The sequence below is a fragment of the Leishmania major genome, chromosome 32 (genome assembly GCF_000002725.2).
Source record: "Leishmania major strain Friedlin complete genome, chromosome 32".
NCBI classification, from domain to species: Eukaryota; Euglenozoa; class Kinetoplastea; order Trypanosomatida; family Trypanosomatidae; genus Leishmania; species Leishmania major.
Genome location: NC_007273.2, coordinates 1,493,772 through 1,518,753, shown reverse-complemented (window position 1 = coordinate 1,518,753; position 24,982 = coordinate 1,493,772). Strand labels below are relative to the sequence as shown.

General features: G+C 60.0%; 9 protein-coding genes across 9 annotated transcripts; all 9 read right to left on the bottom strand.

Moving 5' to 3' along the window:
* Positions 1-412: 412 nt before the first annotated feature.
* LMJF_32_3750 (conserved hypothetical protein) lies at positions 413-1,234 on the bottom strand (the record flags this gene model as incomplete). The annotated part of the gene is made up of 1 exon (XM_001685649.1): positions 413-1,234. The coding sequence occupies one exon, from the start codon at positions 1,232-1,234 to the stop codon at positions 413-415; it is 822 nt and encodes a 273-aa protein (XP_001685701.1).
* Positions 1,235-2,059: 825 nt separating this feature from the next.
* LMJF_32_3740 (conserved hypothetical protein) lies at positions 2,060-2,527 on the bottom strand (the record flags this gene model as incomplete). The annotated part of the gene is made up of 1 exon (XM_001685648.1): positions 2,060-2,527. One exon carries the CDS (start codon positions 2,525-2,527, stop codon positions 2,060-2,062), a length of 468 nt encoding a protein of 155 aa, XP_001685700.1.
* An 825-nt stretch (positions 2,528-3,352) lies between these two features.
* LMJF_32_3730 (conserved hypothetical protein) lies at positions 3,353-3,970 on the bottom strand (the record flags this gene model as incomplete). Its single annotated transcript, XM_001685647.1, has 1 exon — positions 3,353-3,970. One exon carries the CDS (start codon positions 3,968-3,970, stop codon positions 3,353-3,355), a length of 618 nt encoding a protein of 205 aa, XP_001685699.1.
* Positions 3,971-4,611: 641 nt separating this feature from the next.
* On the bottom strand, positions 4,612-6,039 carry LMJF_32_3720 (hypothetical protein; the record flags this gene model as incomplete). The annotated part of the gene is made up of 1 exon (XM_001685646.1): positions 4,612-6,039. The coding sequence occupies one exon, from the start codon at positions 6,037-6,039 to the stop codon at positions 4,612-4,614; it is 1,428 nt and encodes a 475-aa protein (XP_001685698.1).
* A 1,533-nt stretch (positions 6,040-7,572) lies between these two features.
* LMJF_32_3710 (conserved hypothetical protein) lies at positions 7,573-7,980 on the bottom strand (the record flags this gene model as incomplete). The annotated part of the gene is made up of 1 exon (XM_001685645.1): positions 7,573-7,980. One exon carries the CDS (start codon positions 7,978-7,980, stop codon positions 7,573-7,575), a length of 408 nt encoding a protein of 135 aa, XP_001685697.1.
* A 657-nt stretch (positions 7,981-8,637) lies between these two features.
* On the bottom strand, positions 8,638-10,821 carry LMJF_32_3700 (conserved hypothetical protein; the record flags this gene model as incomplete). Its single annotated transcript, XM_001685644.1, has 1 exon — positions 8,638-10,821. One exon carries the CDS (start codon positions 10,819-10,821, stop codon positions 8,638-8,640), a length of 2,184 nt encoding a protein of 727 aa, XP_001685696.1.
* Positions 10,822-12,313: 1,492 nt separating this feature from the next.
* Positions 12,314-15,235, bottom strand: LMJF_32_3690 (conserved hypothetical protein; the record flags this gene model as incomplete). Its single annotated transcript, XM_001685643.1, has 1 exon — positions 12,314-15,235. One exon carries the CDS (start codon positions 15,233-15,235, stop codon positions 12,314-12,316), a length of 2,922 nt encoding a protein of 973 aa, XP_001685695.1.
* A 3,146-nt stretch (positions 15,236-18,381) lies between these two features.
* LMJF_32_3680 (putative 3-hydroxyisobutyryl-coenzyme A hydrolase) lies at positions 18,382-19,497 on the bottom strand (the record flags this gene model as incomplete). Its single annotated transcript, XM_001685642.1, has 1 exon — positions 18,382-19,497. One exon carries the CDS (start codon positions 19,495-19,497, stop codon positions 18,382-18,384), a length of 1,116 nt encoding a protein of 371 aa, XP_001685694.1.
* Positions 19,498-20,421: 924 nt separating this feature from the next.
* Positions 20,422-21,582, bottom strand: LMJF_32_3670 (3-hydroxyisobutyryl-coenzyme a hydrolase-like protein; the record flags this gene model as incomplete). The annotated part of the gene is made up of 1 exon (XM_001685641.1): positions 20,422-21,582. The coding sequence occupies one exon, from the start codon at positions 21,580-21,582 to the stop codon at positions 20,422-20,424; it is 1,161 nt and encodes a 386-aa protein (XP_001685693.1).
* Between the last annotated feature and the right edge of the window lie 3,400 nt (positions 21,583-24,982).

Genomic DNA, 24,982 nt, shown 5'->3' with positions numbered 1-24,982 from the left:
CAGCCGCAGTCGGCGGACGCGTCAACGATACAACTCATCGAAAGGGGGGAGGAGCGGGGGTATCAAAAGAGAAGAAGCAGTGGCAGACAGAGAGGGAAAAGACCTGGTGCGAGGGCTGACGAGCATGGCGCCACATGCAGCCCCCCTCCCCTCCTCCCCGCACTCCGCGCCACGGCACATGGGCCCGAAACCGAGAAACGAAGGCGCACACCGCTCACGTGCGCGCCCCTTCACGTCAGCGATGTCGGTCTTCTCAGGCTTTGCCCCGCTGTTTCTGTGTGTGTTTCTGTGTGTTTCTGCACGTTTCTGTCTCTCTCTCTCTCTGTGTGTGTGTGTGTGTGTGTGTGTTCATGTTACAGTGCATGCGCGCGCGCAAGGGTACTGCTCGCCGGGTCCTTGACCTCTTCTCATCTCAACCCCGGATGCCGCTCCGCTGCTGCTGCTGCTGCTGCGCGGCCGCCTTCCCAGCACTCGCGTGTAGCGCCAACTCAAATCGCTCGCGGCGCGTGGCGTTCTCCGCGAAAAGCGTGTTGACGTGATCGAGGGAGGCTGTCAAGAACGCTGCCCAGACGTCGCTGCGGAAGTTGGCGGGTGAGATGCACCACGTGTCGTGGGCAAAGAGCGGCACATCGACGCAGAGCGGAGAGGTGATGCAGCAGGTGATCTTACGGTGTGCCTTGGTCCCGCGCGAGCAAGAGACGATGCCGCTGTTCATCTGCCCGCTCTCACTGCCACACTTGAGCAGCTCGGCGGCGGCCTCAAAGTCGGCGCAGAGCACGTGCAGGATCATCGGCTCAAACTTGAGCTGCAGCACCTCCGTCGTTTGCAGCCGCGCATCGGAAGCCTGCGCCTGCCGCCATGCCCAAAACTTTTCCAGAGCAGGCACGATGCTCTCTCTAACAGTGATCGATGTGTCCTTCGGCAGAGAATCGTGTGACTGGTACAGAGTTCCTCGACCGAAAGAACCGCGTTTCCGCCGCTCAACAGAAGATGCAGCTGTGGGCGACGAAGACCCAGCCGACTCCGCGGCTGCGTGGGGTGTGCTCGCCGTACCAGTACTCGTTGTGCCTTTGTGGAAAAGAGCCACCCGCCCCCCGCATGAGCTGCTGGTTACGTACTGGGTGAAGGAGCCGTTGATGTAATCGACTAGCTCAGCGATCTGTGGGTCCACGCGACCCGCGAGGCTTCGGTCATTTGTGTTGGTGCGTAGATTACTTAGAATCTGCGCCCGCATGGAGGCGAAAAACTGGCTCTCCTCCACACCTGAAACAGCCGTGCGCAACCGCAGCGAGCGGCACCGCATCTGTGCCGCCGAGAGACCCACGCTTCGGGGGGATGGAGGGAGCAGGTAAAGGGAAGACGCAGACAATATAAGACCAAGAGACGGCGAAGGTGACGGGTGTGCACAAACGACCCCGCGCGTCACCGAAGCAAACTCAGCGCCTGCGTACCTGGATGAGTGCCTGTGTCTGCACGCATGTGTGTGTGTGTGTGTGTGTGTTTTGGGGGGGGGGGTTAGTGGGTGTGTGCAACAGATGGGGCCAAAGAAAAAGACAGAGAGCGAGAGAGATGCGAGGGATGTGAAGGTCTGCGTGCGCGCTGCACCAAAGCCGTCCCTTTGCCTCGCCGCCCCTTCCACGGGCGTGTGTGGGTGTGCGTTGCTCCACTTCGAGAGAGGGTGGCCCAAAGGCCTCCAGCTGATGGAGTAGAGCCGCGCCCTTCTCCCGCCTTCACGCCAACACAGAAACACACACACATAGAAAGAGAGAGAAACCGCCGCGGTGCCCGCGTGATGGGCAGCAGAAGGGCACCTACAGCATACCATGGCAGATATCAAGGCTGCCGCGTCTGCTGTTAACTGCAGTGTGTCCCTTCAGAAGTTTTTCACGTTGCCTTCCACATGGACACCGCACGCACACTCACGTACAAGTGAGCACATCACTTTCCCTCAGCAAGGGCCCATTCACGCACTTCTGCGCACAGGCACAGCACTGAGCACCGCGTACTCCGTCGACAACAGATTCGATGCGGACTCAGACCAGGTAGTCTCAACGAGGGTCTAGTGGTCAGTTGGGGGCCGCGCCGTGTCGTCGGTGCTGAACATGTACGACAACAGCCTCTCGCGTTGCAGCTGCTCCTCCCTCCTACTCTGAGTCACCTCCTCTATCGGTCGGAGCAGCGTAACCCCGCACGTCTGCCGCTCCACGAAACGGCCGTTGAGCAGCTGCAGGTAATTTGGCTCGTCTTCCACCTCGCGAGCGAGCACGACGTCGCCATTCTTGGGCGTCCATGGACTGTAGTTGGTGTAGTAGTTATTCGGGATGAGGAGCATCTGGCACCGCGGTTTGCCGATGGGGCTCCAGTCCACGACGTACTGCCGCCCCTCAGAGGGGTCGAAAGCCTGGTAGTGGTGCGTGAGGTAGTAGTCGCTCCAGACCCCAAAGACGCCGAACGCAACGAGTCCGTAGCGGCACCACTTTGCGGTGTGGCTGTGAAGAAAGCTTTCGAACGAAAGCCACGAGCTCATTGTGCAACGCTGATCATCTACGAAGCGGCGCTACGCCTGCGTCGGTGTTGCCAGCAAGGCATGCAAAGTCAGTAAAACAGAAGCAATACGGGGGGAGGTGGGGGGCCTTTGAGGGGTTATATGAGCGAGGCGACAGATTGGAGAACACGCAGGGGTGAACACCTGCGTCTCCATCGTCTCAGTCTGTAACGCACCTCCGTGGAGGTTCAGGGGAGAAGGAGGGGTTCGGCTGCTCCTTGAGCTCCTCCCAAACAACAAAAGCGAGTGGAGCACGCAACACGCTGAGACGCTGCCCAGTGTGTGTCCGTGAGAAAACGCCACGGGCCCGTGAAGAATACGGGCAACACAAAGAGAGGAAGCGGATGATGGCGGCACACAGCAGCGCCCACAGAGAGGCGTGACGCACAACTGCGCGGAGGCGCAAGACGATCACTCGTGAGCCCTTTCGCAATCTTGCATCACCTGAGCACAGGCCCAGCTGGTGAGTCTTCGCCGGCGCATCGCATCTGTGAAGCTGAGGAGAAAGGCACAACGGCAACAAGAGCGGCTGCTCAAGTGAATGTCGCTGCGCCGACTCACAACTTTCCGCCTTCTACCCGTGCAACGCTCTTCCAACTTTCGTTTCTCCAGTCATGCACGTCGTCAGCGATCGCATGCATGTATGGGAGCGCACGGTGCACTGGCCATGTCGCAGCTTAGTTCCCATTCACTTCAGCCAGACTACTCCTGCACTGCAGATATACACACACGCGCATGTGCACAGAGGCAAAATCGACTTCAGACACACAGCGTACTTCCCCAGCTCGAGCACTAGCGGCTGCTTGTCTACTGCGTCTTCTTGCTGTCGCCAGTGGCCTCTTCTCCGTGAGCGCCGCCGCAGCTCTCCCGCCGCGCTTCTTGCCGCATTCGGCGGCGCAGCTGGGCACGCTTTAATCGTACCATCAGCGACACAACGCGGTAGCCCTGGCGCAACTGTAAGTACACTAACAAAACCAGCAGAGGCAGCAGGTAGACTACCATCAGCATGGTTCCGTCCTCCGTGAAGTAGTTTACACCAGGTTCCTGAAAGAGCCACTCGGCGTGTCGGCCGGCGTAGGAGTTTGCCGGTATGCCAGACAGCAACAGCACACCCAGTACCGCACATACGGCCATGATGCGCTCGTCAGAGACAGCGCCCCATGTGGCGGTGATGGCGGCCACCCACACGACGACGTGAAAGACACCGATGTAGCGAAAAAACGGCTCTGACCAGTTCACTGCCGTATAGAAGTTGTATATCTCCCGCAGGAATCCCTCCGCAAGGGAGCCAATGCTGAGCGAGGACGCGGCGGCGGCATCGAGAAAGGCTCGAGCGCCGGTGGCCTCCATCACCTCATTGTGCGCTGTCCAGAACTCATCCTCGGCGCTGCCGAGCCACTCTTGCAGGCTGTCCAGAAACGACATGGATTCTAGTGCTCCAGCCCCCCTACACACACACACACACACACTCGCGTGCTTCTTCCTTGAGACGAACTAAGATCTGGAAATGGGTAAGGACAGGCAGCAGATCACGAACACCTCCCCAAAGACGAATGACGGAGGTGGCAAGTTGGAGAGTAGCAGAGAGTAGATGGGGTATCACGGAGCAGTTGCTGGATGTCTTACTGCGGGAGGGAAGGGACGACGTCAGCGGTAGCCGCGCCTTACCCTGCCGCTCTCTTTTCTCCCACGCTCACGAGGCAGAGCGACGGGCCGGCTCCCGCTCGCTCCCCTTTCGCAGGGACAGGGGGCCGCAGGCTTGTCTGCGCGCGTGTTAAGTGAGCGTGCATGTACGCATTTGCATCATCTCGCTTTCGTCGTTTTATATGAGGGGCGGTAAAGCGAGCGGAGGAAAGCAGTGAAGACATGCGCCTCGCCTCTGCCGCCACCCCACCCAGACTCCCTCACCGCGCCCTTCCACGGCGCTCGGCTGGGATGTCCACCTCTCCTTCTCTTTTCAGCAGCTGGGTACGATTACGGAACAGTTTGGTATTGTCGGTGTGGCCGGGGGTTCGTCGGCCACGCGACGGCAAGTCCCACGCCTCCGATTCGCATGTGCCCTCTCGCTAAAGCACCCGCACGCCCAGATGCGTTGCGCCGTTTGCCCTGGCGGGGCTATCGCGCCCCTCGTCCTCAGCCACCACGACGGCGTCGTCACGGCGGCCTTCACCACCGTGAGCACTGCGCCGTTCCGGTAAAAGGCACGCCAAGAATATCGGCGCCAGCTTTGCCACCATCGAGACCACAATGAGCGCCCACAACCGGCTGTAATCGGTGCGGGTGATGTGCAAGCCTTCCGCAATGCTGCTGATCAGCAACCCCGACACAACACTACCGCCCATGCTCGCCACGCTGAACACCTCAAACGTGGTCGCCTCGAAGAACCTCGGCGCATGCTCGGCAGCCATGACCAGCGTCGGCATGAAGGCAAATCGCGCAACGAGGGAAGTAAAGAAAGTGTCGACAGGCACGTACGCAGCAGCCGGCACGCCCAGTGTCTCCGTGATAAAGCCGGTGCATAACAAGAGGTTCGTCACGTACCCGACCGCCCACGCCACACTGCCGATCATAAAGATGAAGAAGAGCGACATGCGGGTTCCACCGCGAGCCTCCTGCGTCGCACGTTGGTCCGCCCAGCACGAGAAGACGTAGGCGCCAGCGATGAAGCCGAGGTGGCCAACGCAGCCGTTCATCGAGTAGAACCAGTTGGGAAACTCGAAAACGACATAGAGGTAGCTGTAGTAGACAGAGCTCGCGTCGGGCATCATTGCGTACACAAACACAAAGGCGAGCACAAGGACAAGGCATACGCCATCGCTGCGTGGATCGCGGATGTCGAACCTGCACCACACCATCCGACACGCTTTAGCGACCCGATGGCAGAAGCTATAGTCTTGCGTGCTGGAACGGAGAAAAAGACGCCGTGGCGTGACGAGAACAATCGGGACGAGCACGAGGAACAGGATGCCGGTAATGCCAAGTAGCGGACGCACGGGCAATAGCGCGATGAGGCATGTGTGCAGCACAGCCCCGGCCAGACTCCCGGCGGAGCGCCAAACCATCGTCTTCGACACGATGGCACTCATGCGAGCATTGCTCTCCTCCGCTGTTTCCGCGTCGTGCCAGCCCAACTCCACCACCAACCCGTTCAACGGGACGTACAACCCCATCGTGCAGAATTGGCTCACCATCGACAAGGCCACAAACCTCCCGAAGCTCCTCGTCGCTCCAGGGAAAAGGCTGTAGATGGTGTAGATCACAGTGTTGCTGACGGCGGCCAAGACGAAGAGTGGCCGCCGCTTCTCGCTAAAGACCACAATAGCGTCCGAGATGCACCCTACGACGGGCTGGCACCACATCGTGCAGCCGATGTACATCCAGTATCGAACCACCTCGACGGGCTGCAGCGCCAGCTCCCTGTTAATGAAAATGCTGATGACGCTAGAGGAGAAGCCCTGGACGAGGGAGCTGAAGAAGAGGAGAAGGGTCACCATGCGCGGGATCGTGGGACACGCCAACCTCCGCGTCAGGCCCTGGTGATGTCGGTGCAGCAAACCCGTAGCATCCGTGGCTGTCGGGCTACCGCCTTTGCGGTGATCCGCGTCGACGGGCGCTCTACCGGCGTCTCCCTCGTCGCTGTCGCGAGAAGGTTCGGAACAGCAAGACTGTGCGTTATCCTGATCCGAGCCAGACGACACGCATGATCTGGCCAATCCGAGATCGGCCGGGAGAGCCCCTGAACCGCGCCAGCTCACAGGAGCCGATGACGGCGTGGGTAGAGACTCACGAGACCCTATCGAGGATGCCGTCCGCGAAGTACAGGGCACTGGCGTAGCTATTCGAATGCCATAGCAAGGCACACGAGAACTACACGCTGCGCCCACTGTCGAGTCCGTAGGGATTCCGGAGTAAGATCGCTCCTTGTGTGGCCGTTCTCCGGTGTCTGCCTGCTGCATAATGAACGCAGGCGCAACAGCGACGCGCAGGCACTGGTGCGCCTCGATCTTGGGCCCCTCTGTCTGGCAAGTGTTGAGAGAGAGAGAGAGAGAGAGGCTGCCTCGGCGTCGATGCAGCGCGTGAACTCTGTGTGTAGACGTCTGGCCACGTCCGTCTTCGCTTTTTTTGTGTACTCGCGGAGTGTACGGAGAACAACGCTCAATGGGAGAGCAGCGGAGGCGGGAGGTGAGAGAAGGAAACCATGTAAGACAACCCGAGGGAGAAGCAGCGTAAGTCAGGAGGCGGCGAGCGCGCAGAATGCGGCGTCGCAGCAACGGGGTCAACAAGAAAAATGAGCGCGCGACTGAGCGAGTGTGCTGGAAGGGGGGGGGCGAAGACGTCCAGGAGCGAATGGTAAGAGCACTCTACGCAAGACAGGCGAAAAGGGCCCCGCGTGAGAGGGCGACCGTGCAGGAGAAACGGGAAATGGCGATACTTCGCTTTGTGGTCCCGCCGAGAGGCGACTTGCGCAAGTCCTGCATGCAAGCCAGAAAGAGGCAGGCTGGATGTAGGCAGCGAAGAGATTCGGCAGTGCAAGTGTGAAAAGAAGAGAGAGGGGAGGGAGAAGAAATAAGTGGGAATGCTGATGTGCGTCTGTGGTGGATCGTCCGGATGAGTGCAGACGTGCGACTTCCACTGGTCGCCGCTCTCCTTTCGAGCCATAGGAAGGGAGTGCACCTGCAAGTGACTCTTCTCATTCCTCGTCGCCTACCTGCGTGCAACTCTTGCATGCAATCATTCGTGCTCCTCAAGGCCGATGGGCCTCGTGTGCTTTGAAGTTCTCGTGTAGTCACCGAGGCGCGTTCACCATGGCCCCCGCCTTGCGCTGTCTCCGCATGCCATACTCGCATAGGAGCTCGTTATGCCAGGCGCTCTGTTGGTTTGACGCGCCTTTACTCGATCAGGATGCAGCGATCCATTAAAGGAACGAAAATGCCACCTCACGCACAGCGCACGAAGGGACGCGGGAGACATGTGCAACAAGTCAACCTGCCCACCGCCGCTCTCCGACTATTCGCACGCGCGCCGTCCTACTTCTTGCGCCTCAGCTTCACCACCCTACTCTTCTCCTTTATGCGTAACTTTGGCGCCCTCGTCTGCGCGGCCTCCTTCTTCGTGCTTGCCCGCCCACTCAGTTGGCCCGCGTGAGACTTCGACTTCACGCCGGAGGCGCAGTCGACACAGAAGCCGACCACACGGCACGCCTTGGCACAGGTGGGGCACCGCCAGATAACACCCTTGCGCTCCTCGAAGCCGTTGTAGATGTCAATGGGGGACTCGAGCCCGAGCCGGATCTTCATCTTGCCCTTCATGTTGGGCCGTGTCTTTTTCAGGTGCACCGACTTGGGCACGCTTGGCACCACCGGGGGGAGAACGCCGTCGTGGGCCTGCATGCCAGCCTTCTTCTTCTGGCGTTGTTTGCGAGTCTTGGAGACCATTGTTCGCTGAAGGATCTTCGGCTGGCGTGTAGAGGAAGAAGGGGAGGGGGCTGCTTCTGTGCGTGTGTCTGTCTACGTCGGTGGGTCTGCTTCGATCGAGACGGAAGGAAAAGCAGCACACACACACACACACACACACACAGACACGACAGAGCGGAAGTTGAGGTTTGGGCCGTAGCGGCAAGCGACGAGGAGCAGCGATGAAGAATGAGAAGAGGAGAGAAAGGAGAGGTGAAAGGCGCAAGATGCCCGAGTGTGGGTGTGCGTGTGTGCGGCGAATGCAGTGGCCGACACAAGCCGCACGACTACACGCTTGCCAGCCCACCCCTTCCGTGCGTCGTTGGCAGGCGGCTGCACCGCGCAATCGGCGGAATCAGCGAAGGAGATGAAGAGGAAGGTGGAAGGGGGGGAGGGGGGGGGGCAATCACCACATACCTGTCAAGCGGACAAGGAGCGAAAGCGCGCGACCGCTGCCGGGAGTATCGCACACCAGGGCGCTGCGATGGGGCGCACCTCTTTCGAGTGCCCGCTCACTTGAGAAGCGCCAAGACGGGCAGATGTGCAGGAAATCAGCGGAGCATCGCTTCTGCGAGGCACAATACAAGCGACAGCGCCGTGGCGGCGCGCAGACAGAGACAAGCAAAGACACGCAGGCAACTAGAAGAAGTAGAAGGTGGGCTCTTCGTTGCGCTCTCGGCCCTTGCGGACGCACTCCTCATACTTGGGTGCCATCTCCTTCGCCTGCCTCCACGCGTACTCCTTCTGCTCCTCCGTCAGCCGCGACTGGTACTTCTTGAGCATTTTGTCCAGCTTCTTCGGGTCCTTTGTCTTCATTGCAACGTTCATCATGGAAGCGGGGCCGATGAGGGCGAGGTGGCCGGCCGTCATGTCGCTGTTGGGGAACCGCACATTCTTGCGCGGGTCACTCCACCAGTGATCCTTCTTCAGGAGCTCCTCGCTATCGAGGAACTTGCCACCTTCGGCGCCGTCGTCGTCCTCGTCCTCGTCCAGCCGCAGCGCGCGGCCTTGCAAGTTTTTCACCTCCTTCGTGTCATAGCCAGCCTTGTCCATCCGGTTCAGCCAGTAGCTCGTGCTCATGGGGGACGGGACCGCCTCATTCTTGTTTCCATCCATCGACAGCTGCGGCTCTTTCGGCCGCAGCGCCTCCTCCGCCAGCGCCTCTTCGTCGACCTCTGCCTCCAGCAACACTACATTGCACGCCAATCTCCCCGTGCTACCAAACGGCGTGAACTTTATTCGCCGCCCTTTTCGGAGCAGCGCCTGCTTTGCGGTGTAGTCGACAACGTTTTCTTCCGGGTCTCGCAGCACGTAGCGCGCCTTGTGGTCTGCTTCGCCGATGATGATGCCCTGGCCCTCCATGGATGACCACGAGAGGAGCGTGCCGTGCGTCCATTCCACCCCTTCCGGTACTGCCTTTGACGCTGCGGCCGCTGCCTCGCCGTTTGCCGCTGGCGCTGCACCATTGGCGGCGAACACGTTAAACTCCGTCTTCTCCAGCAGTGGTTTTAACTCGCTCATGGTCGTCGCAGCGGTGCTGAGTATATCCACCTGACATGCGTGGCGGGGGCTTGCCGCATCTTGCTTGAACTGAACAACGGCGCCGCGCAGGTGATGCGAGTTCTTGTCCACCAGCTGCTCGAAATCTGCAGCGGAGTGAAGGTAGAAGTGACGGCCATCCCCACCCTCGATAACGCCCTGGCCGCCGCTCCAGCGCACAATGACACCGTAGAGCACCTTGTTAGGGTCCACCTGCACCTCATCGTCCTTCAAGAGCGCAGAGGCGCCTGCGTGCGTAGATGTCTCCTCAGCCGGCCTAGCCGCGACGGATTCCTGGCTGTTGCTCGGCTGTCGCTCACCGCTTCCCGCGCCATGGCCGTCATCGTCCTCCATGAAAAGCGCCCCAAAATGGCGGGGCTGCATGGCAGCAGCCCTCTCCCGCTCCTTGATGGCGCGCGCCTCCTCCAGAGACGGCACGGCTGCGTTGTAGCGCACATCGCCTATCACGACGATGTTCTCCGCGTAGTAGCGGTGCGGTTGCGCCGAATACGACACCTTTGTGAAGGCAACACGCCGGTGCTGCAGGCTCTGAGACGTGGGCAGCGCGCTCTGAAACGCATGCGCGTTTCGAATAATGCAAAGAGCCGCCTCGGCCGCGCCACCCCCGTTGTCGAGGGTGGCCGGCAACGTGCCATCTGATGAGGCCTCATCTCCGCGATGCTGTATCCCTTCGCGAATGAGCCCGCTGCGGTGAATGCCGGACCAGGCCAAGATGATGCCCTCCGTCTTCTCCGCGATCACCTCCCGCCGTACCGCACCCTTGGCAGCCCGTTCACGCTGCTCCGCCATCACACGCTGCGCATCGGCGGCATTTCCGAGTTGCTGCTTCAGGCGCACATAGGCGTTTATCTCCGCGTCGAAGAGGCGGCTGCTGCGCATGTCCTTGAGGTTCTTGGTGGGCTTTATCACTGCTTCCTCCGACAAGGGGCCGCTCCAGCGCGCAATCTGGGTGGCTGGTATGCTGCTGACGTCTATAATGATGTTCTTTGCGAACAGCTCCTCGGCCTCAACCGCTGTGTTGCCCCCATCACTGAAACCGCTCTTTCTCTCTGTATTGTCGCTGCTAGCCTCATCTTGCTTCGATGTCGCGGCACGTGGGCCTGCCCAACTCAGCATTGCAGGGCTCAAGAAGTCGACGGGGGGCCTCTGCCGGTAGCTCTCCGCTGTGATGGGGGTGAGTCGATTGCGGATGATCACTCGATCGGCAGAGGCCTGCCGGTCCACATCAAACTCCACAGCGGCACCCTCGAGTGTGCGCAGCATCGTCGGCAGCACCGTCTCAAAGGCACGCGTGTTTGCGATTCTGTAGCGGCGGCCACCCTCACTCTCAGCAATGACGCCGTGCCGCTCAAAGGGGTCCCATTCAATGATGCGGCCAACATGCTTCCCTTTTGCAAGGGCGGTACCGCTACCTGGCGACGGAGGCGAGCTCAACGAGCTACCAGCGGATGGCTGCGGCTTCGCGCCTGTCGGTAAGGCTTTGGAGAAGGGCGCCTTGGACAACTCACCAACCAGGAAGAGAGCACTGCGGTGCATGCTCTATGTATTGCGATAGCCCACGTCGCCGTCAACAAGAGAGAGAGAGAGAGACGACAGACGTCGAGACAAACAAGTCACGAAAAACGCCGAGAGACACACACACGCGCATAGCAAGGAAGAAAATGGAGTAAGGGCGCGAAAGAGCAGCGATGGGCAAGCAGAGCAGGGCAGCACGTGCACAGCGGCAACGTCGCGCGTCAAATCTGCGTGGGCAGATGTATGAGCGATAGGGAAGAAGGCGAGACGGGTGTTCCTTCCGTCCTTCGCTTGTTCGCCTTCTCGTGAACGCGCGCTTGCGTGCGTGCGGAGGTGGGCGGAGAAAGAGAGCGAGCAAAGAGCGATGCAAAAAAGAGGGAGAGAGGGAGAGAGAGAGAGAGACACACACACACACACACACCTGCAGAGGTATGGCGTAGGGCAGGGACTACGGCTTGAGGTCGGCTTGACGACAACCCCTTTCCTAGCAGTCCTCACGTGGAGAAGGAGCGAGGGGCGTGAGACAACACCACTGCAGCACCGCGTAGCGCTGTAATACGTTTCTCTCCCTCGCCTTCTCTCTGTCTTTTTCAACCAGAAGGGCCCCACCACACACCACCCCCTCGTGTGCGAACACGCGAGCCCGCTTTTCTTTGCCACCTTTGCATGCTATGGAGATGCATGCGCGGTGGTCAGTCCATACCTCCCATCCCAACTCGCATTGCCGAACTCATCGTTCGCTGACCTCCCCCCGGTGGGTGGATCACACACCCGGAGAGGTCGGAATAGAGGGAGAAGCAGAAGAGGGTACAAGCTGGCGTACACCGTGGGGAGACGGGGAACTGCGTTTTTCGGTGCCGCAAAGTTCACAGATGGCAGCAGATACATACGCTCACTCACACAACATGCGCAAGCACGCAAAAGAGTCCCCACACACACACACGGATAACGACAAGCAAAGGAGGAATTACCGAGTTCCCAATAAGTGACATCAAAGGACGAAGAAGAGGCTCTTACACTGTGCTGGCACACGGATGCGCAGACACACATTCAACACCGTCCCTCCCCCTTCCCCCTTTCCGACACGCAACTAGGGTATATGAATCACATACTGCTGCCGCTTGCTTTTTTTTTCTCGTGCTAGTAGTCAAACATACCTATCGATGTCGACCTCACATCAGCGCGCGACGGCACCACGATGCACTCATCCATGCGCTGCCACGTCCACCCGAATACAATTTTAGCAGCAGAGGTAGGCGCGCCTTTGGCCGCACACAGTGCAGAACTTGGCCACGTCATCCATGTGACGATAGCCACATTCCGCGCAAAACGGCAAGGGACGCAGCTGCCCGGTGGTCGCCAAGCTGGGCGCAGTCCTATACGGTGCGGGCTGGGCCAGAGACACCGTCGTGGCGGCAACGGGTCCAATCAATGCGGTGGCATCGGGCTGAGGCCATGCCTTTTTGGCCGGTGCGGACGAGACTTTTCCCGTCTCCGCGGAAGACGGCTGCGGAGGGGCAAACATGATGTTCGGCCAATGCTGTTCTCGCCACACACCTCCGTTTGTGGCAGGATTCCTGCTGTTGGCGTTCGCTGCGGCAGCCGCGTCTTTGCGTACGGCCGCCGACAGAAGGTGGGGCTGGGTTCCCAAGAGCACGGTGCTTTCTAACGGCTTCCGCAGGTGCGCAAAGGCCTCAGCACCTGTGAGCGATGGACTGCTTTTCGGCCTCTCTCCACGCAAACAGTGACCACGATCGCCTTTCGGGGTGCTAGCGGAGAGCAGCAACGTCACGCTAGTGTTTGTCCTGTGTATTTTCGAAGGGGCGGCTCCGACGACCTCGCTGGACCGTGGAGCGCCTACGTGGCTAGGGTGCTGCGTGCACGCGCGCAGACCGTTTGCCGGCACCGCTGCTGCGGTGAGCGAAGGACTCGTCAGCGCGACACGTTTGTGTGGCATGCGCGGCTGCGTCACCGCCAACGAGCGCCGCCGGTCCTTCGAGACGTGCTGCGACGTGTCCTGCGGCGACGATGACCGGGCCTCGGCAGAGCCCGTTACGGCACGGACCGACGACTCCGCCTCTACAGCGTGTGCGCCGGAAGCATTGATCCTGCTCACCTCTGCCTGCTTCAGAACCGCGAGCCGAGCACGGGCCTCCTCGGCAGTCTTGTGCTCCCGTGCGAGACGGTCACGCATCACTTCCTGGCGTCGCAGCTCCGTGAGGACAGTGGTGCGGTTGAGCAGTCCAACGGCGCCCGTAAGCGGGGCAGCACCACCTTTCGGTTGTGAGGGGCCGAACGCAGTCCCTTCGCGAGAGAGGCGGTCCACAAAGGAGCACTTGCGCTGTCTCGGCACGGAGGCGGCGACGCGGGGGGCAGTCCGACTCTTCTCACCGCTCCGGGTCACGTCCTCAGCGGCGAGCCTGGAGAGGGCGTTCGGCTGCCCCGCGCCGCGCAAAGTTCGCACTGCACTCGCTGCCCTATCGTGAAGAGCTGTTTGTTTTCGGTAGACAGGTGCGTTGGGTGCCTCAAGCGCATTACAGAGGGACGGCGGTTCCGCCACGGTTGCCGTCATACTCGGCGCTGGTGCCTTTAACTCCATTGTGGTTGGGCGGCCGGCCTCGACTTCAGCCGGCAGAAGCTGTGGCCGTAGTTCCGGCGACCCCGACTTGGCCTCGAAGGAGACGCGCGCCAAGACGCACGACGCACTGGCGCGGGGCTTCTCTTTAGCAGGTTTAACAGCAGGTGGGACGGCAGCTGGCACTTCTGCCGAATGTTTTGATGGAGTGTAGGCCGCCTTCGCCGCAGTCGGGGCTGCAGGCGGATCTGGAGAGGCGGTCAACACGGGTGAGACGGCGGCCCTGACAGGAGTGGGAGAGAAGCGCGCATTTCCGCCCGAAGACGAGGACGGTACTATGCCCACCGCGGTGGCCTTCGTTTGGCGTGCCATGTAGGTCTGTGCGAGCCGTTGCGATGCGGCGCTGAACGAAGGCGACGCACACCTTGTAGGGCAAGCAGCTGCTGCGCCTACTACAAGAGTGGCCGCTGCAGTCGTTGGCGATGGAGAAGACGCGTTGGAGGTCGGCGCGGTTGCGCTCGAATTGGCCGCAACCATTCTGGAGCATGACCCACGCGACGGCGACGGTGCACCTGCCCTGGCAGGGTCTGCGCGCGCTTTCTGCATCGGCGATGCGAAATGACGGATTGGTGGGTTCGCATGTGTCGACGACTTGGTTGCCAGCGAGGAGGGGCATGCGGCCTCGTTCAGCTTCTTGACTGGTGCATCGATGATGAGCGAACAAACCGGCGAAGAGGCTGGCGCGCACACCGACACCTCTCCTCTCTTCGTCGTCTCCGTCGCCTCCGTCGCCTCCGTCGGAGCAGCCGCGCTGGCATTCGTCAGAGCCTTCGCCATAGAGGCTCGCCGCTCCTCGACCGTCGGCCGCTTTAGCCAGTCCGGGAGCCCAGAGGTGTGACCCGGCTCTGGAAGCGTGGAGCGGCTCTGCGTATCCGCATCCGCGGACAAGTAGGTGGTCGGCGGTGGCGAGGAGGTGAGTCGTTCCTCAGCGGCGCCGCTTGTACTACCATGGTTGCGGCTGTTCGCCTCTCCCGCCGATGCCGGTGCCGCTGCTGAGGCCTCCGCCTCTGCAGTATCGGTGACAGACTCTGCCACGACGGGAGCGCCGGACAAAGACTTTTCAAAGGAAACGCCGCTCACAAGTCTGCTGCCGCTGGCGCTGACGCCTGCCGCCATGCCACGTCGGCGCCGTCGCACGGAGCTTATGGCGGACGACTCTGAGCGAGAGCCGGCAAACGTGTCGTCGAGAAGGGTGCCGGTCTCGGAGCGGTCGCCGCGGAGCGACCCGTGAAGGAGTTCTTGATTCTCCCTCCGCATTTGCTCGAGGTCCATGAACGCCTGCGTCCAGTCCCTCCCCTCCGCAGCGCCGGCGCCGCTGACTTCACCGCCGCGACGGCGACGGATAGAGCGGACAGAGCTGGACACACTACGGGTCTCGTCCCACATGGATGCCGCGTCCGCCAACCCGCAACTGCGTAATGGCGACGAACTGTTTTTCCTGCCCACATCAGCGATACTGGATGGGATGGAGGCGGCCGCTTGTAGAGGAGGGCGATAGCCTCCGGGGGGGCTCGTATCGCTACTCATTGCCGCGGCGGGGGTGCGAATGCTGTCCGGGCTCTCGCTGCTCGCCGTCCTCATCTCTCGCGGCGAGCGGTCTGGGAAAGGTGCCAAGAGACGAGATGAGGAAAACACAAAACGCTCGTGTAAGCGGGTAAGTCGAGACGGCAATTCAGCGGAGAGGATGAAGAGGTCACACCACACAACGTGGCCGCCTTTCGTATCAGCACAGGCGCAGACACCCAATCGAAGAGCAGCGGGGGTGTGGGGTGGAGAGGGGGGGGGCGTTTAACGAAACGCAGGAGCAGCTACAGCTGCGGTGCCCACTTCTCTGCGTGTGTCAGTGGGTGTCCCTGCTTCGGCACGTGCAGAAATGGAGAGACCGAATACAGCGCAGGGAGGGAAGGAGGAAGAGGAGGAACCTGGCCAACACAACGGCTCTCTGCCGACTAAAATAATGATGATAAACGGCCGCACGACACCCGCGCACGCGCGGTGGTGTTCCTCTTTCGATGAATACACAATCTAGAAACCCTCTGCACCTCCTTGTCCGCCTTGTTGCGGGTGTGCGCGCGCTATGCACGGCTCTCCTCTATGCTACCGGGTATCGTGAGTGACCGCTCGAGAGGTCGGGGAGGGGCGGGAAACAGTGATGGCGCAGGGGGCGCACTTCGAAATTGGACCACAAAATTGAAAAAGAAGGAACAGAACACAACGCGAAACAGAGAAACAAGACGAAAAAGAAAGGGAGAAGAAACAGGGGAAGAGGGGAGGACACACAGATAACGTATTCACGCTCGCCTTCCTTATCCTCCGTGGCGTTGTGCGGATGCGTTGGAGCCACGAGGAGAAGAGGGTGGGAGCAGAGGTAAAGGAAGGAGAGCTGAGCCTTCCTGCCCTCTGTTGGCGTAGAGGGCCTAAAGGACACGTAGCGGCTCTGTCGATCACTGGCGTGCCTGACTCACGTAGATGATGGCGTCACGCGTACACACTCGCTGACGCGACCGCAATAAGAACGAGGAAAACGAAGAGAACTATGTATACGAAAGAAACGGGTGCCCGTCATGGAGAGGGGCGGGCGGGGGAGGATGGAGGGTAGCGAGCTGCCGAATGCGATCAAAGTGGAACCGAAGGCGGAGTGGGGGCGACGAAATCACATATTTTTTTCCTTTTCGTTTCGGCCCCGTTGCCTCGCGCGGTTCTGTCCACCTCTGCCGCACACAGGCGGAGGCGACGGGGGTTGTGGTCTCAGTCAAGCAAAGTGTGAGCTTGTGCGCGTACGCGGACACTTGGATCAAAACTTTTGGAATTACTGAGGAACACGTGAAAGTACAGAGAACCACGCGCGCACCAGCCTATGCGGCGTCGCCTTCAGTGGCGCCCAGCGATGTTGAGCTGGCAGATGAAGAGCTGGAAAATGACTAAGTTTGCGTAGGGGGAGGGGGGCGGAGAAGAAAGAGGCAAAGGAAGAGGTGATGTGTGTAGAGTACGATCCCCCGTTATGTCAGCACAAGAAGGGCAGCGGGCACAAAGTACATGTCAGTTCTGCGAGCGGATCTACTGGTCACTCCGCAGGCGGTTGCAGACGAGCCCACCACAACGGCAAGCCCACAGAGAGGAAGGAGTTGCGCACTCGAAGAGAAGGAGGCAGGTGGAGAACGCGAGAAGAAGGAAATGGGGTCGGTGAGAGGAAATTTTCGCATATGCCGACGCACAACTGTGGAGACAAGCTCACGTGGCATATCAAACGTGGTAGAGTCAGCTTCGTGGAGAGAGAAGCCAACGCCAGCAATGATGTGATGGCACAGGCCCACACTGCTTGATGCAGGAGCGCCAACTCACACACCATGCGAAGAAGCCATCGCATGCGTCCCCCCCTGCACGTGCCACAAAACGCATTTTCCTTTTCCCCCTTCAGCGTCTTCACCTTCCACACACGGATAAGACAACAACTAACACATGCATACACAAAACCCGCTCATCTACCTCTGTCGCACTGCGGCTACATCCTGGCCGTCTAGGACGAACCGTCCTGCCGTTGTATTGGGGACATGCGTCTTGCGGGCTCTGCTCGTCCTTCCTCGTCCCTTCTTCCGATGCTGGCTGCGTGATCAGTCGCCAGACAGAAACTCGGGTGGGTGGCATACCTTGACCCGAACCGGCAGCGTACACGGTCCTGCTCGAGAACGGAAGCGGCAGCGTCTAGCGTGTGGGTGGAAGGGGGATGCCGACCTGGCGTCAGAGAGCAGTGGAACCATACCTGTAATCTGTGCAGTTGGTGACGGTGTCTTTGGCACGGCCAATGTTGCGAGCTTGTCCACCTTTTTCATGTGCTGCCATCCGCAAGGATCTCTGACAAACGATATTGAGGGGGCACACACAGCGGACCAGCAGCACCAGCACTTGTGCCCAGATACATCGCAGCGTGCCATCCTCCACCGCTGCAGGGGCAGTGCTGAGCACCATGCGGAGGGATGTGCACGCGTGCGGAGCTTCGACGGGTGTCAATGCCTGCACACCGGTATGACAGGTGCGGACGTGTTGCGACAACACCGCCATCCGGCCTGCACACCTCCCGCGCCAAATGCGCACGGCAGCCTCTTGACGTGGCCTCAGAGGGCTGTAGAGGTGTGCGCGGCGCAGCGGCACTAAGGAGCAGAGAAACAGTGGATCGGCTTCTCTGAGCAAGCCGCTGTTGTCTGCACTTTTCGGGGTAGCCGCTGCGGCTGCGGCTGTTTCGGTGTGAAGGTGCTCAAGAGCCCTCCTACGGCTTTTGCTTAGCAACATGCACCAATAACGTCGAGCACGCAACATACCACAGCAGCGTCGCAGTATCCATGACATTTCCGTTTTCTTAACGCTCGCACCTGGGGCTATGCGGGGTTCACATCCGTGTACCTGGGCGTCGTGAAGCGTGTGTTTCTGTGGGTCAGGGGAGAGGGAGGGGGAGGGGGCGCTACTCGCCCAGAGCGACACATTCGCTCACACCTTCGCAAGGAAGACGCTGATGAAGCGCGACTGTATGCATCATGGGGTGCAACGGAGGCGCACCGTGGCGAGTAAGGAGATGCCGGAGTGGCCATCCTACTCACCAGGGTAGGGGGTGCAGCCGGGCAGAACAGAGATGACGAAAGCCAGCAAGGCACGCACCTGACGACACGAGTCAGGCGAGCTCACGATGCGCGCTCTGAGAGCGGCGCCACTGGATCCCAGACCGGCTGGTCCGGTGTGGTGGGGCGGAAGTATGCATCGATGGCCTCCGCCGAAACCTCGGCAACAGTTGACGGTTGCCATTTCGGCTTCTTGTCTTTATCAATGAGCAGGGCTCGGACACCTTCGCGAAAGTCGTGTTCCGCGATGATGCGCTGGGAAACGCAGTACTCCATCTGGAACGCCTCCACTGGTGTGCTCAGCTTCGCGCCGCGCTTCAGCAGCTCCAGTGCGAGCGTCATTGCCGTCGGAGAGAAGGAAGGCATGAGGTCCGCCGCTGCCTTGGCCAGCGGATCCGTCTGCGCATGCTCCCTGCACGCGTCCAAGATGGACGATATGGTTAGATCTGCCGTGATGTCAAAATGACTGGCGAGAGAAGAAATGGAATGGGCGATGGTGCATGGTGGCAGCTGCGTTGTCGGCGTCGTGTACTTGTCCAGCACCGCCTCCACATCACCTGCATCCGACATCGAGACAAGAGCCTGCTCCAGCTCGCCCATCTTGGCAGATGGCACAAAGTGTGTTGCAAGTCCAAGGTGCACAAGGTCTGCCCCGCGGAGCCGGTGGCCGGTGAGCCCCATGTAGAGCCCCAGTCCAGGCACCGACAGCCGCGGCAGGAACCACGAAGCCCCTACGTCGGGGAACATGCCTATGGCCACCTCCGGCATTGCAAAGCATGCCTTCTCCGACGCCACCCGATAAGCGCTTCCAATCGATAAGCCAGCGCCGCCGCCGAGCACGTAGCCGTCCCACAAGCACACCTGCCCAGCAGGAATGATGCTCGCCTTGTAGTCGACTTGGTACTCCCAGTAGAAGAATTCACGACCGCATCCGGGCGGGTTGTTCGTCGTGAGGCCGATCACATCGCCGCCGGCGCAGAACGCCTTTGTGCCTGCCCCGGTGAGAATATACAGGGATGGCGGAGGAGCTGGCTCTGTCACGTACAGACGGTGCAGCTCTCGTGTCATGCCATAATCCAGCGCGTTCAGTGAATTGGGTCGGTTGAGGGTGATGTGGCGCGCATGCGGGTAGTCTTTGTAGAGCACGCTCGCGCTACAACGCGCGCCGGTCCGATGCATTATGTGCTCGTTCACACCAGTGCCTTTGGGGCCCTCGCGCTTGCCTTGGATACGACCGAAAACTCGAGAAAGGAAAGGTACCGAAAAAGGTGATCAGCGAGGGACGGCTTTGGACAGGAGAAGCACCTCGGACAATATATATACATATATATATATAGCCCCTGACGCGCCCGTAGGTGCGCGATGCTGTATACGAGGGGGCGTATGCGCCCAGCAACCACGCTCACCCGAGTGCAAGAGTACCGCGCCGTAGGACCCTTGCCTTTAAAGCCACCTGGGCGAATGCGTCTCAGTGGGGCGAGGGGAGAAAGATGCCAACGTGCAGAGCGCTGATGTAGCAGCGTTGCCGCGCGCAAGCTGGTGCGCGACGCAGGGGAGGGGGCGGATAGAAGAGAAAGACAAGGGCCAATGAACGATGAGGTCAACAGTTCAAGACGCAAGCCGTACGGCTAGCAAACCAGAGCACAGCACAAACTCCAACCACTCGAGCGCCTTCGCCCCATCAGAGGACGCGCACCGAGAGCTGGAAAAGGCCGTGCACTGAGGCGCACGGCCGTGAGCGATCGGGGGACGAGCAGCGGCACCCAGCACTGGTGATGAGAAACCCGCGGTGCTCATGGCCATCTCGCTGGTAGAGACACGCACCTCGGCAAAACCCTCACAGTGTTGCGTCGAGTGCAGCGACGCCAACTTTCTCCTTTTGCAGTAGCAGAGCAGCTGCTACCGAGTTTTCGTGCTTAGGATGGCCAACGGTCGGTGCACTCCACACACTCAGCCCCACTCCCACTAAGCGAAACAGAATCAACGCCAATAAACACCTCATGCGCAGGAGAACTGCGTAAAGCACCACCACTGGCGAGAACACCTAAGCGACACACGGCCGGAAATCCGTCACCGAAAATAGCAGGAGGCACAACACAGCCGTCACCCCACAGGACTCGCCTGCGCACGGTAACAACCAAAAACACCGAAACACGCGCGTCCATCCTTGCCACCTGCGGACACCCGCACACCCTCCGTGAGAGCAAACTGCTGCTTCACGAGCTCCACATCGACTTCATCCACGGACTCCACCGTCCACTGCGGGCGCTTCTCCTTCGTGACAAACAGCGCTTCCACGCCCTTCGCCAGCTCATCCGCAAAAATGGAAGTCTGAATCGCCGTGTAGTCGCCACGGAAGCTCTCCATCACGGTGTTGCACCCAGGCGTGTGCTGCCGCTTCATGTTCTCCAGCGCAAGCGTCATGCCCAGCGGCGAGTTGCGCTCCATCACCTCCAGCGTGCTCGCAGCGAACGCGCTGCCGTCGGCGCGCAGCACATCCATGATGTCGCGCAGGCGCGTCCACGGAGTGATCGTGCCGAACGCCTTCGCTAGCACAGGCGCGCTCTCCGCCAGCGTGAACGGCGGCACAGCAACGTCCTCGCTGAACCCGCGGAGGCACTCCTCGACTCCCTCCGACGACGGCAGCGCCGCCAGCGCAGCCTCCACAGCGCCGAACTTCTCCACAGGGATGTAGTGCGTCGCCAGGCCCGCGTGAAACACGTCCGCGCCTTGCAGCGCGTTGCCCGTGATCGCAAGGTACATGCCAAGCCCGCATATCGGCAGCGACGAGAACACCCAGCTCGTCGCAACGTCGTTCGCGCCGCCGATCTGCGTCTCCGGCATCGCGAACCGCGTCGTCTCGCACGCAACGCGGTAACGACTGTGCACCGACACGCCCACGCCGCTCCCCAGCACGTGCCCCGCCCACATCGCCACCTGCGTGCGCCGCATCACCGCAATGTGCGAGTCCACCTCGTACTCCAGACGGTAGAACAGCGGGTTGTGCGTGTCTCTCTCGGGTCCTGTGAGAGCCTTCAGGTCGCCACCAGCACAGAAGCTGCGCCGCCCGTCACCACGCACAACGTACACGGCATCCTCGTTCGGGTGCGGCTCCGTGATGTACAGGCGGTGCAGGTCCTGCACCATCGGCAACGACATGACGTTCAACGCATCGGGCCGGCTCAACGTGATGGTGCGGCAGGTGGCCGTGTCGGTGAAGAGAGCCGCGCCCGGGCTCTTGATGCAAGTGACAGCACTGCGCATGGTGGTATGCTCAGCTCACGGCGGTCCGGTCCGTAGACAGATGCGCGCGTCAGAGGGCGGGGCGGGGCTGCGCTGAACTGGGCTGGTGCGCACCGATAAGCCGAAGGGAAGGATGCACGGGGGAGTGAGGCACGCTACATGAATGGTTCTGCGCGACGCATCGACAAGGATACAGGGTGAGAGGCAACGACGCGGGCAAATGGGGATGGAAAAACGAGAAGGGAGGTCAGGGAGGGGGATGACCGCCCAATGCCGCTGTGGGGGGAGGGGGGAGGACGTGCAATGATGAAGAGAAGAGGAAGTAAACGTGGAATACCTTGTCGATGCGCGTGCGTGCGTTGGCAGTGGAGGGTGGGGGAGGGGGGTCCTGTACGCGCAACGAGGGCGCCGAAGGATGCATAAAGGGACAGAGAGGAGCAGTAGTGGTTGGGTGGGATAGATGCGATCCGCCATGAGGAAAGTCTCTGTGTTTCGGAGGGTTCACTTGACTTGCACGGTCGGGGAGTGGGGGAGGGGGGGGGGGCAACGAAGTCAGTGTGCGGCCACACGCACAGGAAACGAGAGAAGACGCAGCAAAGCTCAAAGATGCAGCGGCCCAGTGCACAACCAGATAATGCTCCGTTCATCATGCCAGCACGCGTGATAATGATCGCCCTATCCTCCAGCTCGACCTATGCATTCTGCTTGGGCGGTGCGGGCCACGAGAGCTCCGTCACGCTGACTGGGAGGTGTGCTTAAGGTCCACCTTGGCCCTAGCGTACACATGCACACAGAGAGGGAGAGATGGATATGTGCAGGTGTCGCTCCCATCATTGCCTTGTTTTTTCGCCTTCAGTGGGTGACAAATACGCGAGCGGTCAGCAAGCCGACACTTTCATCCCTGTCACTGTCCTACATATCGCACCCTGCTGGGATCGCTTGCAAGGCGACGCGTGTGAAAGAGAAGCCGGACGTGGGTGGGGCGGGGGTGCGGAGGCGGGAGCGGTGGTGGTCTGGTGGCACCATCGCGCTCACTAGAAAGAACAAAGCGAAAGAAAGAAGACATATAAGGGGAGATGGAAAGAAGGGGAGGATGAGAGTTGTCCAGGAATGTGAGGAGCAAGGTGGTGATGGTGACGGCGCCGTTGTGAAACGTGAAGGTGAGGGCGGTGGTCTTGCTCTCTTCTGTGCCGATCCACCCTGCTTCAGGAGACAGGCAAGGCGGTGGAGAAAGAGATGAGCGCGAAGACGCACACACACACACACACACACACACACAGACAGGCAGGCAGGCAAGCAAGCAAGCAGAAACATGCGCGCGCACATGGAAAGGGGCACACAGACAAAGAAAACGGGAGGAGAGGGGAGGAGGAGGAGGAGGAATGTAGAAGCTGAAAAGGTGGCGAAGTCACTGACGGTGGAAGCCCAAAAAAAAATGCAGGAAAGACAGACAAAGAGAAGACAAACAAGGAAACGTTAGAGAGCACAAAGGCGAGAGAGTGGCGAGGGAGAAAGAGTGTGTGTGGGGGAGGGAGGGGGGGGGAATCGGGGAGAGTGGGAAAGAGGAGTGGGGAGAAGGGGGGGGATAGAGGCGGGAATAACGTGGGAAGGCATTGAAACACAAACACAAAGAACGAGAAAAAAAATGCACATATGTGTAGGCATGTCTATAAATGTGTGCAGACATCCACGAGTGGGTATTGTTCTTCCCCACCAACACCACTTATTCCTAGTGCACAGGGGCCAAAGCATATTGGGCTGCCTCCCTACCGCCCACACATCGCCTCGAACGTCATCGGACCCATCCATCACTCCCCCTTTCCATCAGCTCTTGCGCGCCCAGTCACACGAGCACCGAGAGCAAGGCGAGCGGTGGAAAAGGGAGAGCACCCAACCGCGAATGAACATGCGTTCCCACAAGCATGTGTGTCATTCGCAAAAGCATGTACAAAACCAGACATGTGAGACTGGGTGTGTACGTCCCGATAGGCTCGAGGAGGGAGGAGGGGCGGAGAGGGGGTAGAAGAGTAGAAGCGTAGAAGGTGAGGAGAGGGGGGAAGACCGCTGCACCAAGGATGCCTCACTGCGTACACAACGAGAAAGAGAGAGTACAAGAAGACGTAAAAGTGACAGAAAGACGGTTTTTAAGCTTAACAGAGAGATAGCGACACAGCACTGCACTCGCCGTGCGAGAACCACCACCACCTCCTCATACTTGTGTCACGTACGCATTTGCTTGTTCTGCCTTTTTGCCCCTCATTTTACCACCTCTCCACCGCCGTAGGCATCGGTAAGGGAGAGGGAGGTAGTGTTTCTGCCGCGGATAGCGAGATGGGGAAAACTAGGGATAGGCGAGGAAGCTATTTGCTGAGGCCAATGAGCAGACATGACCACGTGCCACACCACTGCACCAGGACCTCGACGCCGTGCGAACAAGGGAGCGAGAGGGGTAGAAACCGGGGAGAGAAACAAATCCAAAGACAACGAGCGAAAGCTAAAACGAGAGGCCCAAAGAAAAAAGAGAAGGATGCATCGAAGACAAGACGGGAAGAGGGGAAGACCTGAGAAAAGGCGGAGAGAAAAGAGTACACCGCAAGCCTGCACGCCAGCAGTCGTGCGGATCATTTTATATGTGCGTGCACTCGTGGGCGCGGGGATGTGTGCCGTGCAGATGACCGTGACTGCATTCCACGCCACGAAAAGAAGGCGAGGGCGGCGTCTGACGGGGAGAAGTATAGCAATTAAATACCCTAGCGGAAAGAAGAGAAGCACAAGCACAAAGGGGGACAAAAAAAAAAGCAATGGACGCCTGGAAGCTTAGCGCTCCTCACCTCGCGCCATACCCGCTTCATCTGCGACCCTTCTCGTTTGCACCCCCTCCCCTGTCCTCCAGATCCTCGGCACGCACGCATACGCGTACACCCCTTCACACTGTACCGCAGTGCGCGCACGCGGAGCACAACTGGAGGGCGCAGGAGGACAGGAGAAATGGGGGAGAGAGTTCGGAAGTGAGCAACAGCGCAGAAGAGGCCAAGCGGAAGCTGGTGAACAAAAATGAGACGTACATCATCCCTCTGTGGGAAGCGGTGCCCTTTACCCTCCACGGGGGCATCCTTTCCGGAAACAACAACCCAGCCACAACCGATCCAATACACAAGAAGTGAAAACAAAACCAAGCGCATACACATACACACTCAGCTGTAGACTGTGGGGAGGTGACTTAGCCCATATGCACCGAATAAGGAAAAAAAGCACAGAAGAGGTAGCGTGTGAGCTCCCCACAACCGCCGCCTCGCGCCAGCGAGCTCCAACAGCAACGCACACGCCGAGTTGGCCGCAGGTCCCCCGTAAACAAGACCGTCCTTTACCTTCTGTAGTGCCCAAACGCCCGCAGCAACACTCTACACATGTAGGCGCACAA